Source organism: Aplysia californica, unplaced genomic scaffold, assembly GCF_000002075.1.
Source record: "Aplysia californica isolate F4 #8 unplaced genomic scaffold, AplCal3.0 scaffold00443, whole genome shotgun sequence".
Lineage (NCBI taxonomy): Eukaryota > Metazoa > Mollusca > Gastropoda > Aplysiida > Aplysiidae > Aplysia > Aplysia californica.
In genome coordinates, this window is record NW_004797713.1 from 189148 (window position 1) to 204620 (window position 15473).

Sequence of the window (15473 nt, forward strand, 5' to 3'; positions counted from 1 at the left end):
AATTGAGCACCTGATGAGATTTGTCATCTCCGTCACACAGCATCCTACTGTATACTAAACCTCAGTGTTCCGCTGATTTTGTGAATATTGTTTCAGCCTCCATAGCTTTTGCACTTCCTTGTAAATTTTGCTGGCACTTTATTATTTGGTGGTGGGTTCTCAAAGGCAGAATAAAAAAGCACATATCCGTCATTGTCACCTACCTTCTAATCTTTCTTCATTGGAGAAATTTTCTTTTTGGCAATGGGGTGAGGAGCAAGTTCATCCTCATCTAAAATTTCCTCTTCACTATTATCACTCTCACGATATGTTCCATCACTATACCTACTCCACTAGTGCCTATCAATGTTTGAACTGTCGTGTGATGTGCTGAAGTATGTCGATGCCATTGCAGTAGGCTGTGGTAATCTTGAGAAATTGAGGCTAGGGCATCAAAGTATTTTGGAAAGGTGTTCAAAAAGCATTTTCTGAGCTCGATAACTGTTGAAACTGGGGAAGTGCCAAAACAGCACTCTCATCTCGTTGATTAGACGCTAGCATCAGCATCGGCAAATGTCATTGAAAGAGATGATTATGAGGCTGAAACAAAAGAATGAATTGAGTGTAGGAACTGATCTAAAATCTCTTTCTGTCTGTCTGTAAATATAAACACAAACACAGTCTTGGTGTAGAACAAAATAAGACAGTAAAGTTGAGTAAAGGGAACATTGACCAATAATGAGACCTGGCAATAATATTGAGAGCTTTCGTTTTCAGTTCTTGTCTCGTAGTTGCAAGAAATAAAATTTAAAAAACAACGTGCTATCAACTTTCCTTATCTCTTTACTTTATAAAAATGCATAATGATATGAAATACGCTTGCAAATAGTTTGAATGAGAGAATGAATATCTCGTTCTGGGCCAAAGACATAATACGCACGCACACACACACACACACAGAGAGAGGCGGAGAGAGAGAGAAGGTTGGGGGGGGGGGGAGACAGACAGACAGAGAAAATAGAGAGGGGGGGGGGAGAGAGAAGGAAAGAGAAAGGGGAGAGACAGGGTGTTTGCTATTATGATGAGAATTATTCCCGTCATTTTCTCTCTGCGTCGGTTCCCAAGCTTTTTCGTTTTCCTTCATCTCATGGGATGGAACATTTGGAGCTGGCCAAAATATTAAAAATACGTCACTGTAGTCACTGACTAAAACCGGCAGTGGACGCTCCGTCTAAACGAAGCTTGAGTGCCGTGAACGTAGCCTCAACAGCGCCTGCAAACTGCATTCAGGGCGCCGTGAACGTAGCCACTGCGTTCATAATAACGGCGGGAATCTCCAAGCCAAACAGTTGGCTCAGAACGCCTAGATCTCTAGATCTAGATATTGTAGAGTTAGAAGTTACGTTCGATTGGGGAGGAGTTTTAGCCTAATCTGATCTTAAACTTTTATCATGCATGTAATGTCAATAAAAGTTTAATGTTTAATTAATGTTATCCTCAGCTCCTCCCTTTTGTACCCAACTTCTCAAGGGAGAAATTCCAAAGCCCTTCACCTTCCTTTATTTTGGGCCTTATTTTTATTATGGGGAGGACTTCCGTAACGAGCAACCACTATGAGACAGAACAGAATGTAGGGGTAGGGGTAGATCTAGGTTAGGGTTAGGCCTCCTCTTTATTGTGTTTGATGGGGTGGTCGCTCGTTACGGAAGTCCTTCCTTATGGATTAGGCTTAAGTTATTGCAAGTGGCTAGATTTAGATCTATTTTCTGGCGTTGCGCCAGTCAATAGATCGATGGCTGTTCTCTGCGTCAGCTAGTTGCACTTTTGGCTTCTCCACAGCTAAAAATCTAGCTTTCTATCCCCCCTGTCGGCACGTAGTGCGTAGTGGGTATTATTTTTGCATCTAAGTCGTCTATGTTCAGTGCCAGATGCACTTTCTTGTACTTCTGGTTGTGACTGAGGGTTGTTGGCGCTTTTGGTGCTTCACCTCTGACACAGCAATTCCTCCTTCCATCACTGGAGCTTTCATTGAGTAGTGGCTGCGTGTCCACCTGTGATGAATCGCATTCTAAAGCAATGCCGACCCTGATGAGTGTTTGTGTAGTAAGGATGGGAAGGCCATAACGTGCCAACAAGGGAGATGGAAAGCTGTGGAGAAGCGACATGGACATGTGCAACTAATGACGCCGGAGAATAGCAATCGATCTATTGACCAGCGCGACGCCAGAGAATAGCCATTTGATGCTAAGTTATTTTGCTTTAAATAAAACTTAAAATTAGCAGCATTCTCCAGTTTTGGCCCCAAGCCCAAGAGTACTAAATATCAACACTGACTTAAATCTATTCCGTATCAATGTTTTATCCGAACGAGAGCGAGAGATGAGCTGTTATTTTTCAAATGAACAGTAATATTTCAATTGTTAATTAACAAGAGGGGTTTCAGGGGCTAATAAAAATATGGGTGGTTTCGGTTTCAGGGGGGCGTCCAATTTTTTGACATATCGACATATTTTCCAATTACGAACATTTTCGTTCAATATCTTCACTAAACAATTTCTCAATATCGACCTTTTTTCGGCCCACTCTTGTTTATCGACATGCTTCCTGGGTACCTGGCAAAGCGCACGAACATAAATGGTAGGGAAAGCCACGCTTACAGTCAACGCATTAGTTCTTCATTAAGTCCACATACCCGCCAAGTAGCCTATTGACATACCAGGCTTTCGTAGGTCATGTAGGGCCTACACCGTGTAGTCTCCAACACAGTACGGTGCCCCACAGACGTGAGCGTCTCGCAAGCTGGGCATCGTCTTCCTACCCCCACTCCCGATCGCTCACTCCCCTTCCCCATCACTTTCTCAGTCTGTCGCTGGCAAGTGCCACGGTCAGTGAGTCAGTGCCTCGCCTTTCCAAGGCAAGCGGCCATAGACAGGCCTAACAAAGATGCTACAATAAAGTCTGCGCTGGTGTGTAGTGTGCGCCTCGCGCTCTACTGTCTTTGGTATCCCCCGGCCTCTTGTTAGTTTCAAGAATCAAGGGGAGCAACCAGCCTTAAAAAGTAGTGTTGTCTTTTATCGCTGACCTCCCCTTTTTTCCTCTTTGGCTTTATAATTTCATTTATCGACATTTTTATAAATCGACATCAAATCACTTCCCAAAGCATGTCGATATAAGCAGATATAGGAAATCGGCATGGCGCAGAAATTTTTACACATTTCGTGATGTAATGTTTTAACAAAAAATATCTGTTTGCTGTGTACATATTTCACTATGTGTGCATGCAAGACTGTATCAAAATGAAATTCGAGTTACTTTTTTTAGCTGAGGTGATTTAAGCTAAAGCTACTGCTTTTTTCAACAACTGGTCACATCCCACACTGTCACTGTGGATGTGATGGCGGGCTCTCATGGCCTAGAGGTTAAGGTGTTTGCCTCTCATTCAAAAGTCCCAGGTTCAAATCTGGGTAGCGACGGAAAAATTTTCTTCCTTTCCTACTCTCTAGCAATGTTCTGTCGTCTGCTTTCGTCTCCTCTTTCTGCCCCCACCCCCTCACCTCTTTTGCCCCCTCCTCTGGGCTCCTGACTCTTTCTGCAGCCTTTCTACTACTACTCTTTGGCTCCTTCTTACTGCTGTTTTTCAGCCACACCCCTGATCTTCTAGTAGGAAAACCTTCTCAGACAATGACGAAAAGTCTCGGAGGTCCGTGTGCAAGTTGCGCATGGTAAAGATCCCTTGGTTGTCTAAAATCGATAGGAGTAGGCTTCGACTGCCACCCGGGCAAAATTCAAAATTTCTTACCAATTTAAAATATTTGTTGTGTCCTGCGCACTCATACGATGACCTTATGCAGTTGCAAGTGCCGTAAAACACTTCCCCCCAAAAAAGGATGGGATGGAGTAGTCAGCAACCAGCTTGAATTCCTTATTTTATATTCTTTCTGGGATCTGACTTGCTTGTGTCATCCTTCACCCCAACGCACATGCTCTCCAAGTGTTCTGCCACACTATTTTCTCTTTGATTGTCAATTTCTTTTTTTTTTAATGTGTTTTTTCAGAATGAAAAGTACAAAGAGAACCAATTATCTGGAATGGCAAGAGTACTTTATGTCCATCGCATTTCTCAGTGCTCAGCGCAGTAAGGATCCAAGAACACAGGTCGCGAAATGTTAATTAGGGATATATTATATAATTGTCTCAGTGATGATTTTCATGTCATCAGTGACTGGGAGAATTTTCTAAGTCTACTTTCATGCCTGAATTACTTTGTCCAAATTTTTATATCCTGAATAAGTTGAGCAAGGAGCAAAATTGTTCTTTATTTTATCTTCACTTCCTTCTTCCATGTCTAATTTTTCATTGCTTTTCTTTTTTCTTTTTTTTTTTTGGTCATCATTATTTTTCATACTCACCAGCTTAATTGTATTTCTATAAGTATTTGCTTTGCTTATTATATACACTAAAAATAACAAAACACTGTTTTAGGAGCAGTTTGTCATTTAGATTAAGATACAGCAAGTTAAGTAACATTCATTTCTGAGAAATACTTAATTTTGATTTTTGATTTTTATGTTGTGCAGTTTCACTAATAGAGTGTACTCTAGCATTTTTGATAACTGTGACCTGTTATCATGCTAGATTCAGTATCGATGACCCTGGTTTACATCCCCAAAGAAGCATTCTTGAACTTAGAATCTTTTGAGAGTTTTCAAGGCTCTCCACACCCTTGGCTTGGTTGAACTGGAAATGGATGTTGCATTTGGAAGTCCTGCTCCTTTAGAACTTTATAGTGGTTAAGAGGCTGTCAAGCCCACAAGACTGATACTTTTCATTTATTCTATGTAACAAGAGGCTTTGTGACTATGTGTTTGTGAAATCTAATGATAATCGCAACTTTCATTGTTTCTTATGGAGGTGAAATTCAATTCTGAGCTTCTTCTGGCAAAGTTACAATAATTTGTGGCAATCAGAAATCTAGATTTAAAATAAAGTAACGTACGCCATATATATAAAGATGACCAAAAGTGGGGTTCAACAAATTGGATTTGAACATCTTTACTCAATTTGTCTGCCTCCATAATATAACTGTTTCTAAACTCCTATGTCATCTTATGTGCATTTCTTTTTTCCCAACTATTTAGGTAGGAGCATGTATTGTCAACAAGGACAATAAGATTGTCGGAATCGGCTATAACGGGATGCCAATGGGTTGCCCTGATGATATGATGCCATGGAACAGAGCTGAAAATGACTCGAAGGAAAAATGGTTACAGAGCAAGTCTCCATATGGTATATTATCATTTTAATTTATGGAGACAAACCATTACCATGAAAGTCTGCTTTGGTGCATATATTTATCATGTAGCGAGTTCCCTTTTTGAAGAGACCAATGGGTTTTTTTACTCACTCACTTCAGATCCTTCTCCTGTTGTAGGGGCATTTGCCATAGATATCGTTTACTTTGAGCTGAGCTACAGTGAAACCCTGATACCATGATTTCATGTAAGGGGAAGTTGCAATGCATAGAATAAAGATGGGGGGGAAAACAAACAGGGATTTGAAATTCTTTCATGACTTTAGGAATTTTGTTTTAAACAGCTTCTTGTTTTTAAAAAAAGTATAATTTTTAAGCGACATTTTGTTAAATAATGACTTTTTGTCACAGTTGAAGGCAGTTCAAATACAATTACTGATTCTTTTCACATTCCCTCTCTTTTGACTTTGGAAAATGAGTTCTTTATCAGAGAGAGAGAAACAATTGTCATAATACTAGTAAAAATCTGGTTTAAGATCTTAATTAATCTATCTCTGAAACATATGAAACAATGCTATAAATATCCTTCTTGCAGTGAATATTTGCAATTATTTTTCAGATAAAAAATCCTTTATGCAATATATTTCTTTCACAGTTTGTCATGCTGAGCTAAATGCTGTGCTGAACAAGAACCTTGCCGATGTGATAGGCTGCTCTATTTATGTGGCTCTCTTCCCATGCAACATGTGTGCTCAAATCATCATACAGTCTGGCATTCGGGAAGTGGTCTACTATTCAGACAAGTACCACAACAAACCAGAGTTTGTGGCTTCACGATTTTTGATGGACACTGCGGGTGTGAAGTACAGGTGAGTAATTTGATAGTGAGCATTTGTGGTCACACTCTACTAAGGAATTTCCATATATATCTCATAGCAGGGGCTCTTCTACGAGAGAAAAAGCAGTCACACACATAAAAATCGATTACACTGCAGGTTGAAGAACCAGCAGTCAACTACCCCTGAGATCTAACAGGGAAATGCACAGAAGGTTTTATCTCATGAGACTGCTCAGGCTCAAAATATAGAGTCTACATATCTTGTGGTTTTCGTGTGAAGGCTGCTCTGTTTGTCCTTTTCATTTGTCTCGGTTGTATAATAATAATAGAATTCATTTTTATAGAACTTTGTCCCATAAAATAGAAGCCCTGACCATTTATATATATTCATGACAGGTTACTGGGAATAAACTTCATACACAAGAACAAACATTTCATATACACAAGAAAGCCAGTTCAACCACATCGGAAAGAAGTTTCTCTGCCATACATTAATTACATAGGACAATAGTAAAAACAAGCCACATCAGCACATACTAACACACCTCAAATAAGAAGTAAACAAATGAGTCTTAAGCAAAATTGCTTAAAACTTTTTCTGTAAGTGTTTCACTGCGCTTGCAACTGCCTAAGGTATCATCGGTCATGTGAGCGCACAGGACACATGAAGCATTAACAGTTTGGTGGGAATTAATGTTGAAATTTGCACTGGTGGCGGTCAAACCTACTTTATCAATATTAGGACCACCGAGGTATCTTTGACGTTGAAACATAAGCAAATGATAGAACATGATAAGAGAGCAGGAAAGGTGAAAGGAGAAGAAAATTTTCTGTCACTGTCAGGTTTCGAACCCAGGACCAATTGAATGAAAGGCAAACCCTGTACTTCTTGACCATGAGAGCCCCCGTATTAAGTTATCACTAAATTTAAGAAAATAAACTTCTAATTTATAGTTGAAGAATGTAACTCTAGCCGATTAGTAAAGGGTCCTTTATTCTATGCATTGCAATTTCCCTTAACATCATGAAATCCACTTAGACATTCTCTGATCCCGTGAAGCTAAAATTCTTATAAATAAGACCCTCGGCGACATTTTGGAGAGAGCAACGGAGCATCAATGGACTTGTCTGGAGTGCCAGGATATTGCTTCCTGAAACAATGAACAATGCAGAGATGCCAACCAGTACGATTTTATTTATTTTAGTACGATTTTTTGCCGAAAATACACGAATACGACTTTTCATGAAAAAATACGATTCCTGAAATGCGAAAAATACGAGATTCAGCTTGGGCGAATAATCCTAATTAACTCAAGTCCCATCTTTTGTCAAAATAGTCTCAGTATCGCGGAACTTGAATATTTGAAAACCAAAGTCCGATAAGGTCAGTAGGTTCAATTTTGCCGGTCGCAATTGTATTATATTCGTTCAGCTTTCCCCCGTCCGAGAGTACGTTTCAATTTCACGGGGACAGGCGGCAGGCGGAAGTGTATGTGACACCAAGGCTCGATCAGGAAAATCAAGATCTACTTTCGCTTTTGTTCCCACAGATAAGTTTGCCAGCTGTAATCTGATAACGCAACATTTTGTGACATGCAGGTTGTGCAGTATAAACGCTGTGTCGCCGTGCAAATAAAATTTAATCAATACTCCGACTCGTCTCTGTGCTGTCACTTGTGGGAAAAAACGAAAAGAAAATACAAGCGTCTTCCGATTTTTAGATTGTCTGGCTCACTTTCGTGACCGGTCAATGACCCTGCGCGCATTCGCATCATTAAAAATACGGCATCGTGTGGGCAAAAACCGTCTTTGGTGGGAGTAACGGGGTGGCAAAGTATAGGACTAAGGAATATGGGAGGGGAGGGGATAATTGATTTTTTTTTTTAAAGATACACTGGGGGGGGGGGGGGGGTGAAGGCAATTACCAGAGGATAAGAACTTGGAAACAATTTCAGTATTTTGATTAGAGCTCTCTGCAAAGCGCGCATTGGTGCAGGCCGTGTGCGGAATCGGAACCCTTCATACTTTGCAAGTTTGTCTTATTGAAATAAAATGTTCGCGTTTCATTGGATGGGTGATAGTAAATTATACCTTCAGTGTATGTTGTAGCTTTCTGTTCAAGACTGGCAGATTTTCAGTGTCACTGCATCTTGCCCTCCCACAGTTGTTACAACTCTAACACTGCATGGGTCTTCTTGAGCCATTCAAGTTATTGCTCTTCTCTGAGTTTGAGCAATAATTTTTGTCTGTCAGTTCATAACATGAATCATGACACCCAGACTGGTTCTTGATGTTCGAAATTCTTGTCCTAGGCCCTTCCGAACACTCAAAGCAGGATTAATTTTTTATATAATAATGAGACAGAAATATTATAATAAACTGAAATACCTAAGTTAAGTCAAACAAGACCCCAATATGACACTGAACTCTAACATGTTGTTGAGTGGATACATGTATATTGTACGCCTGTGTGCTCCCTTTTTCAAGCTGGTGAGCTAGTATTTTTTTTTCAGGAAATATTGCTGGACACCCTGAACTGGTTGGTCGGTCGGTCGTGAGGAATACACATTTTCCCCTGAAAATACACATTTTCATATTTCCCAATACTCATTTAGATTTTCTTTGGTTGGCATCTCTGACAATGAAGTTACAGAAACATCAGCATCCTAACATGAAAAAACATCAGCTAACAGTTTGAGAGCACCCCTAATATTACAACAGTGAGGTCTGAATTAAGAGATTCTTTCATTTGAAATGAACGCAGATAATGTATTTATATTTTAGATACATCAGGCATGTTACTGTTTGTGAATTGAATTCAAAATATAATCTTGTCTTTGTTTGATTTTTTTTTTTCAAATGTTGCAGGCAGTTCAGGCCCCGACAGAAGAAAATTATCATTGATTTTGAGCTGATCGAAACCACCGTCTCAGAAATACCTACCATGCCAGTTGTAAATAATTTCAGTAATGCTGACACCCTTATTGAGGAAATGGCAATACGTCAGAGGATCTCTGAGTCCAATGTGCAGGACAAAGCAAATAACAACAACAGTTTCACAGAGAAAGAAGCTGCACTCAGGAGTCGGCCAGAGTTACATTCTCAACAAGACACTGAACACTTGGCACAGCACCACAGTTCTGGGGAACTTTTGCCACAGTCAAGCCCACGAGTGAGAGTGATGCATGGTGACACCCAGTCGCAGTCTGAGAGGTTGTCAGAAGGTGTCAGGTCAAGGGGCTCCGGTGCAGAATTTGATTATGCTTTCACATCCCTATTGTTTCTCTTGTTCCTCTCATTGTATACTTGGTTCATGTCTAGATGAAGTTGAATTATATGCTGGTGATTGGAATATGTCACTGGTACATCCTTCCTATTTTTTATCTGTTTTTTGTGCCTGTCTATCTTACTTTTGCCCTCACTAGATGACTTTCGTTGGTAAGATCACTGGTCGAGTGGTATGCTTCTTTTTACTCCGAGTAGTAACTTACATTGTGCCTGCCATCATTACACAAGATACAGTTAGTGACGAGTGCTTTAATTTTTAAAAATAGTTTTTGAGCTGAGAATTTGGCTGCCAATATCATATATATATATATGTTAGTGTTGGTAAAGAATTCAGACTGAAGTTTCCAAGGTTCCCAGTAAGAATCTTTTGTCATCTACGGGTGATATAGTTAGAAATGCCGAGCAGGATGGGGTGGGGGGGATTCTTGGCAATCCATCTGCATGTAATTGAAATGGGAATGGACTAGGGTAGAGAATAGTATGGTTGTGAATCTGATTTAGTTTAAGTTGCTGGTGTTTATGATTGTTTGCGGGAGTACAATCTCTTCATCCTATTTTTTTTTTAAGTTTTCCCATTTTTTCTTTGGCCCTAGAATGGCAAAGAGGAGCAGAAGCTATTTCTTTGCAGGCAGGGAAGTGTAAAAATGTTTTTGGTTTTTTTAAGGAAGAAAGAATCTCAATTGAATAAGATAGATATTTGATGATTACTTCTGTACTGTAAAATTTGATAAAGATGCTGTAAAATAATTAGCATAGCAAAATAAATGTCCATTTTTATTTTAGGGGTTGTTGGGGGGGGGGGGGTTGTTTGTTTGTTGTTGTTGTTGTTTTTTCTTCCTTTTTTATGAGGGTGGGGTTTATTTGGGTTTTTTTTAACATATTATATTTAATCTACTCTTGAAACATGACTTTCTTGCTGCAGTTAAAACCTGCTTCAACATGCAAAATGTTGTTCTAGTTTTGACAAATGAAGTTAATTAGTAAATTTGGTCATTGCAAGTCTTCCAATGTAGAAAAGTAGTTTCTGAAGACACTTTGAAAATTTATATCCAACCTCACTGTATAATAATGTTGATAATATTGATTGAAGAGCATATAAAATGACATCACCTGTTTGTTACCACTTGCTTTGGTGGATCTTTCACTGTTTCAAAGACAATTTTTAGATTTAAAAAAAAAAATTTGGGGGGGTGGGGAGGGGTTGGTTATTATAATGGATAATCTTTTTGTTTTAACTCTTAACTTGTGCATAATATGTTGTGTTTTTCCTCTTAGATTAGTGTATAGGACAGTGGTTCTTAATCTTAACGTGGGTTCGATCAAGCCCCGGGTTTTCAATGAGTCGGTCTCATGAGTTTGACAGAGGTCAAGACAGTGTTAATCATAATGTGTGTGTGGGTCTTCCATTCACCCCGCTCAAAGAGTTTGGTGAATGCATGTTATGAAACTTGGGGGATCCAATACTTCCAACAAAGATAAGAGCCACAAGTATAAGATACCTGATATTTTCAAGCATTGGATACATGTACCTGTACTTTTTAAGTGCGGCTTTTCTGATTTTAAATCATGCTGAGTATAATTATTACCATGATGTAGGCCTACAGTAGTGAGATGTGAAGCAATATCAGCAACATTTGTTATAATTTTTTTAGTAGGTGTGGCTCTTTGGCTGTTATGCCAGTAAAGTGATTACCGGAGGGCACCCGGGAGTGGTGGCCAGAGGGGTTAGGTAGGTATGGGGGGGGGGGGGGTCCTTCTTTATTCTTTGCATTGCAATTTCCCTTAACATCAGGAAATCCACTTAGAAATTCTCAGATCCTGTGAAGCTAAAATTATCACGTTTTACTGTATATATTTTATTCATGTCTTAGAGAACAGTAGCTTAAGATAAAGAGAAGTCCTAACTGGTAAGTTAATGGTATTCAAACATGGTATTACAATATGATTAAAGAGGTGGGAAGGAGGGTTACTATCGTTGTCAAAGAATATTTGTATATTTGTAAATCAGTATATATATAATATGTAAATACCATTCAGTAAAGTATGATTGTAATTGTTAGTTTAGAATAACAGTCGGTGTCACTTCCACGCAAGTACATTTCAGTAGAACGTGATGTTTGCAACCAGGTACATCTTTGCTGTGCAGTTTAAGTTACGGGTTTGCCTGAAGGGCAGAAAGGTCATGTTAGTGACTGGGAGGGTGTATAGAATACAGAAGTTTGGCATTTTACAGTCTAAAGCTTCTTTTGTAAAATGTAACTTGAAAATCTTGTACAGTGGCTGTATATTTTTCCTAAATTGTTTTGATTTTGATCTTTGTGCGAATGGTGATGGTAAAAATTTTCGACTTATCATTTTTCTAGCATGTGAGCACTGGTGTCCGTATTGTGACAAATAGCTCTCAGCAGTAATATATATATATATATGGAGAAGAAATTACTGTCGGACCTGCTATGACGGCCACCTGCGTAATGCGGCCACTTTCCATTTCCCCCCTTGCGTTTTTTCTATACATAGTTCAACTGTTTAAAACAGTCACCTGTCCGCCGCGGCCACCTTATTTGATCAACCCAGAGTCAAATTTACCTGCCTCAGGGGGCCAGGCGTGGTCTCTATAATTGCCCAATGCTCTGTCATAAATTCTAAATCAGCCTCTGACGTTGTGGACGGGCTGGCATATTCCATTATCCTGTCATTATTCTTAGTCCCTCCAATGAATGTTTACCCAAGTTGACCAATGGGTAACAATACATTTTCAACTGCTGGTGAGGGAAGCGTGTGTCCGTAAACTGTTAGTATAAGCCCCACCCACAACTCATACAAATTATACGTGAGGTGACTGGTCACTGTTTTGTTTACCTAATCTGTAACAATGGACGTTAACATGTAGGCCTACTTGCGACAGAAGCATCGCTCGTTCTCTGAGTGATGGCGACCTGTGTGTTTGTTTTACCATGATATTCGGTCTTCATCGTCTTACATTCTTTAATTTTATCCTTGAACAAAATCATCAACCTAAAAGCTAACCAAAAAAACCAAACAAACAACCCAACAAAGCAAAACAACGGGGAAAAAACCCTTCTTACACTCCTTCACTGCTAACATTTTTGCAAGGGCAATACACATAATGTTCAAATACATTCTTGTTCCTGTTAAGTAATTTTGGAGTATCTTTTGCTTCTAGATTGCTGTATAGGTGTTTGTGCTTGCTGAATTTTTTAGGGGATATTTTACTTATGATATATATATATGCTTTTCTTGACAGTCTTAAATCTGAGTGTGTTCTTATAAAAAAAACAGAGGTCGAATTCTTAACGGAACAGCTAGCACTCTGGAAAAATGGATAAACAAAATAATTTTTATGTTCCCTAAAATTTGTGCCTGTCTAGTCTCTCTTCCTTACAATATTCTCCTGTCTCCCTCTTAAATCCTTGGCTTGGTAACTTGGTAACTTTTCTTCAGCTTGCCCATGCTTATTAATTATGGTATGCTATTTCATTCAACAACTTTGTACAATGACTTGGATTTCTGTTTATTATCGTACTCATTTTATGTAAAATATGATATACACATTTTAAGATATGTTGGTTTGTGAAGTTTATAATTTGATAGAGGTCTTGCGGTGAACTCAGTTGGTAGCCTACCATACTGGGCTATGGTGTTGATGATTTGCATGCGTAATGGAGCATTCATGAAATTTGTTGGGGTTTTTTAAAGAGTTTTCAGTGGTGATCACAGGGCATTAAAAATAAAACCAAAGATTCTCTAGAATTTTTGTTAAAACTATACTGTACTATACATGTACTATTTTTTACCAATTAGTAAGTTAATTCAGTATAAATGGGCATTGGCCCACATCACATCACATAAAACACTCATTTGTATTAAGTTTCCAAATTATGAAAAAGTACAGGCTTTACCAGTTACACGCACATTATAACTTATATTATATATGTGTAGTCAGAATGGCTTTTGGCAAAATATCGAGTAACTAATGAATGTACTTGATCGTGGATTGGCCTTATCTTCATGGTTTGAACAAATGAATGCACGTAATTTAATATTGTTTGCGGTTGGAGGGCGCCATTGATAGGGTTTTTTTTTCTTTTCTTTCTCTCTATTCCAGACTATTGCTTCTGTCTGTCTTGGTTCTTTCTTGCACTTTGTGGTGGCTGCTATGTCAATATTTTTTTTTCTTTACTCACACAAACAAACAAAATTAGGCGCTCATATGACCTTATGCAGTTGCGAGCGCTGTAAAACCTCTACTAAAACAAACAAAACAAACAAACAAACAAAATTAGTTTACAGGACTGAGAAATGATTTCTTCCTTTCTTGCTTGTGGGCTTAGAGTAATCATATGGTTGTGGCAGCTTTGCTTGAGAGTGGTTGGCAGTATTTATTACGTCAGAGTGTGTGTGTTAGTTTTTCATCTTGTAAAGGATGTGTATTTCATGCTGGAACTGACTAAAGAGCAATGTTGCAAAAAGGGAAGAGATGTTAGCGAGAACTTGGTCTCTGCTTTTTTAAATTGTTTTTTGGGGGTTCTTTTTTTAAAGAAATTTGAAATGCTGTAAAAATGAACTTTGGTGAAGCTGGTGTCTTGGAAAACGAAAAGAAGATAAATAGACCATAATCATAATATGAAACTTATTATAGCCACCTTCTTTCCCAACATATATATATATACAGTAAATCAGTAATGTGGGTGGTTGGAGGGTACCACTGACTGGTAGGTACTAGTACTACTTCCTTTTTCCCCTCTCTTGTTTCTCTCTGTCCATATTACTTTTACTGTGCCACATGATCATTAATATTGTATGGATGTGTTTCTTTGCACTCAACACCCCCCACCAAAAACCATGGTCAGATATTGCAGAAAGTCATCTATTTTATTACCAGAGTTCTTTGCCAACAGTCTACTGCTCGTGGTCTGTAATGAATGCACCTCTCTCTTTAACCTCCTCTTGCTTGTCTATCATCAGTTACTCATGCATAATGTGCACCTATCTTATGGTGGAATCATGTGCCCGTCCATTTTTGGGCATACTGGGTTATTGGTATAATCTGAAAGCTTGTTCATCACTGTTGTGCTTTTTTTTCTTTTGATTTTGATGGAAAAAATACTTTCTATGTTGAATAGAAGTAGCAGTCAACAAATTGAAGAATGTGGGAGTCATTTGGTTTCAGGGAAGAAAATGGCTGCCAAAGTTTTGTGACTTCCAAAGCTTGAGTGTCACTGGAGATTGCAAATTAATATTTTTTGTGCCTTTGATCAAAGTTGTTCAGTAAAATCTACACAGAAATGCATTTTTAAAACCATTCTCTTCCAAAGTCTCAAACAGAGTCGGCCGCAGTCTTACGGCTGTCACTGGGCCCATTTAAATGAGTGGGGGGTTTTGGAGGAAGATTTCGTGGCTGTTGTGAGTGCTAAATTCTACGAAGTGTATCAGATGGGGAAGACAACGTTCAGTGTAAGGGTAAAATAAAACGAAATTCTGTAACTGTGAGACTATCAAGTGCCATGGTAAAACAAATGGGTCGCCGCCACTTAGCAAACGAGCAACACTTTTGTTGCAAGTTCATTTTTGTGTCCATGGTTACCCACTTGGTAAATTGTTCATCCCTCTTATGATAGCTGGGTTACAAGGTTATGGCGGTTTACACACCTCCCTCATCAGCAGTTGAATTATGTTACCAACTGCTTAACTTGGTCGGTTCGTTCATTCTTTGGAAGAACTATCGATAACAACAGGCGAATGGATTATGATAGCTTGTCCTCAGCGTCCGGAGTCAATGTGCAATCTAGGCCAAGTGTCAGGTAGCTGTCCCCGTCGTTTTATGCCAGAAAAATTCTGAAATTATGCAAACTGAGCCCAAAAATGTGAAATTATGCGATCATTCTGTTAATTAAATTTAACAAAGAATGATAAAGGAAAATAATCAGAAATTATTAATTTTATGCAAAAAATGATCAAATTTTGTTCAATTATGCGGGGTGCATAAAACCACAGGGTCAGAGGTAGTGAGAGATTTGCGTGAACATCTTAGACAGACAGGTTATCATTTTACACCTTGCCTTACACAGTGCCAAAAATAGAAGAAAAAAATGCAAG

At 38.8% G+C, this 15473-nt stretch overlaps 1 protein-coding gene across 1 annotated transcript in view; it reads left to right on the forward strand.

Moving 5' to 3' along the window:
* The window catches only part of LOC101861380 (deoxycytidylate deaminase), a 14280-nt gene extending 4146 nt beyond the window's left edge, over positions 1-10134 (forward strand). Inside the window, exons 2-5 of the mRNA XM_005104944.3 lie at positions 4035-4134; positions 5118-5265; positions 5886-6099; positions 8937-10134. Of these exons, the coding sequence (XP_005105001.1) occupies positions 4035-4134; positions 5118-5265; positions 5886-6099; positions 8937-9393 (919 nt within the window). The 3' untranslated portion in view covers positions 9394-10134. The remainder of the gene's footprint in view (positions 1-4034; positions 4135-5117; positions 5266-5885; positions 6100-8936) is intronic.
* Positions 10135-15473: the final 5339 nt, after the last annotated feature.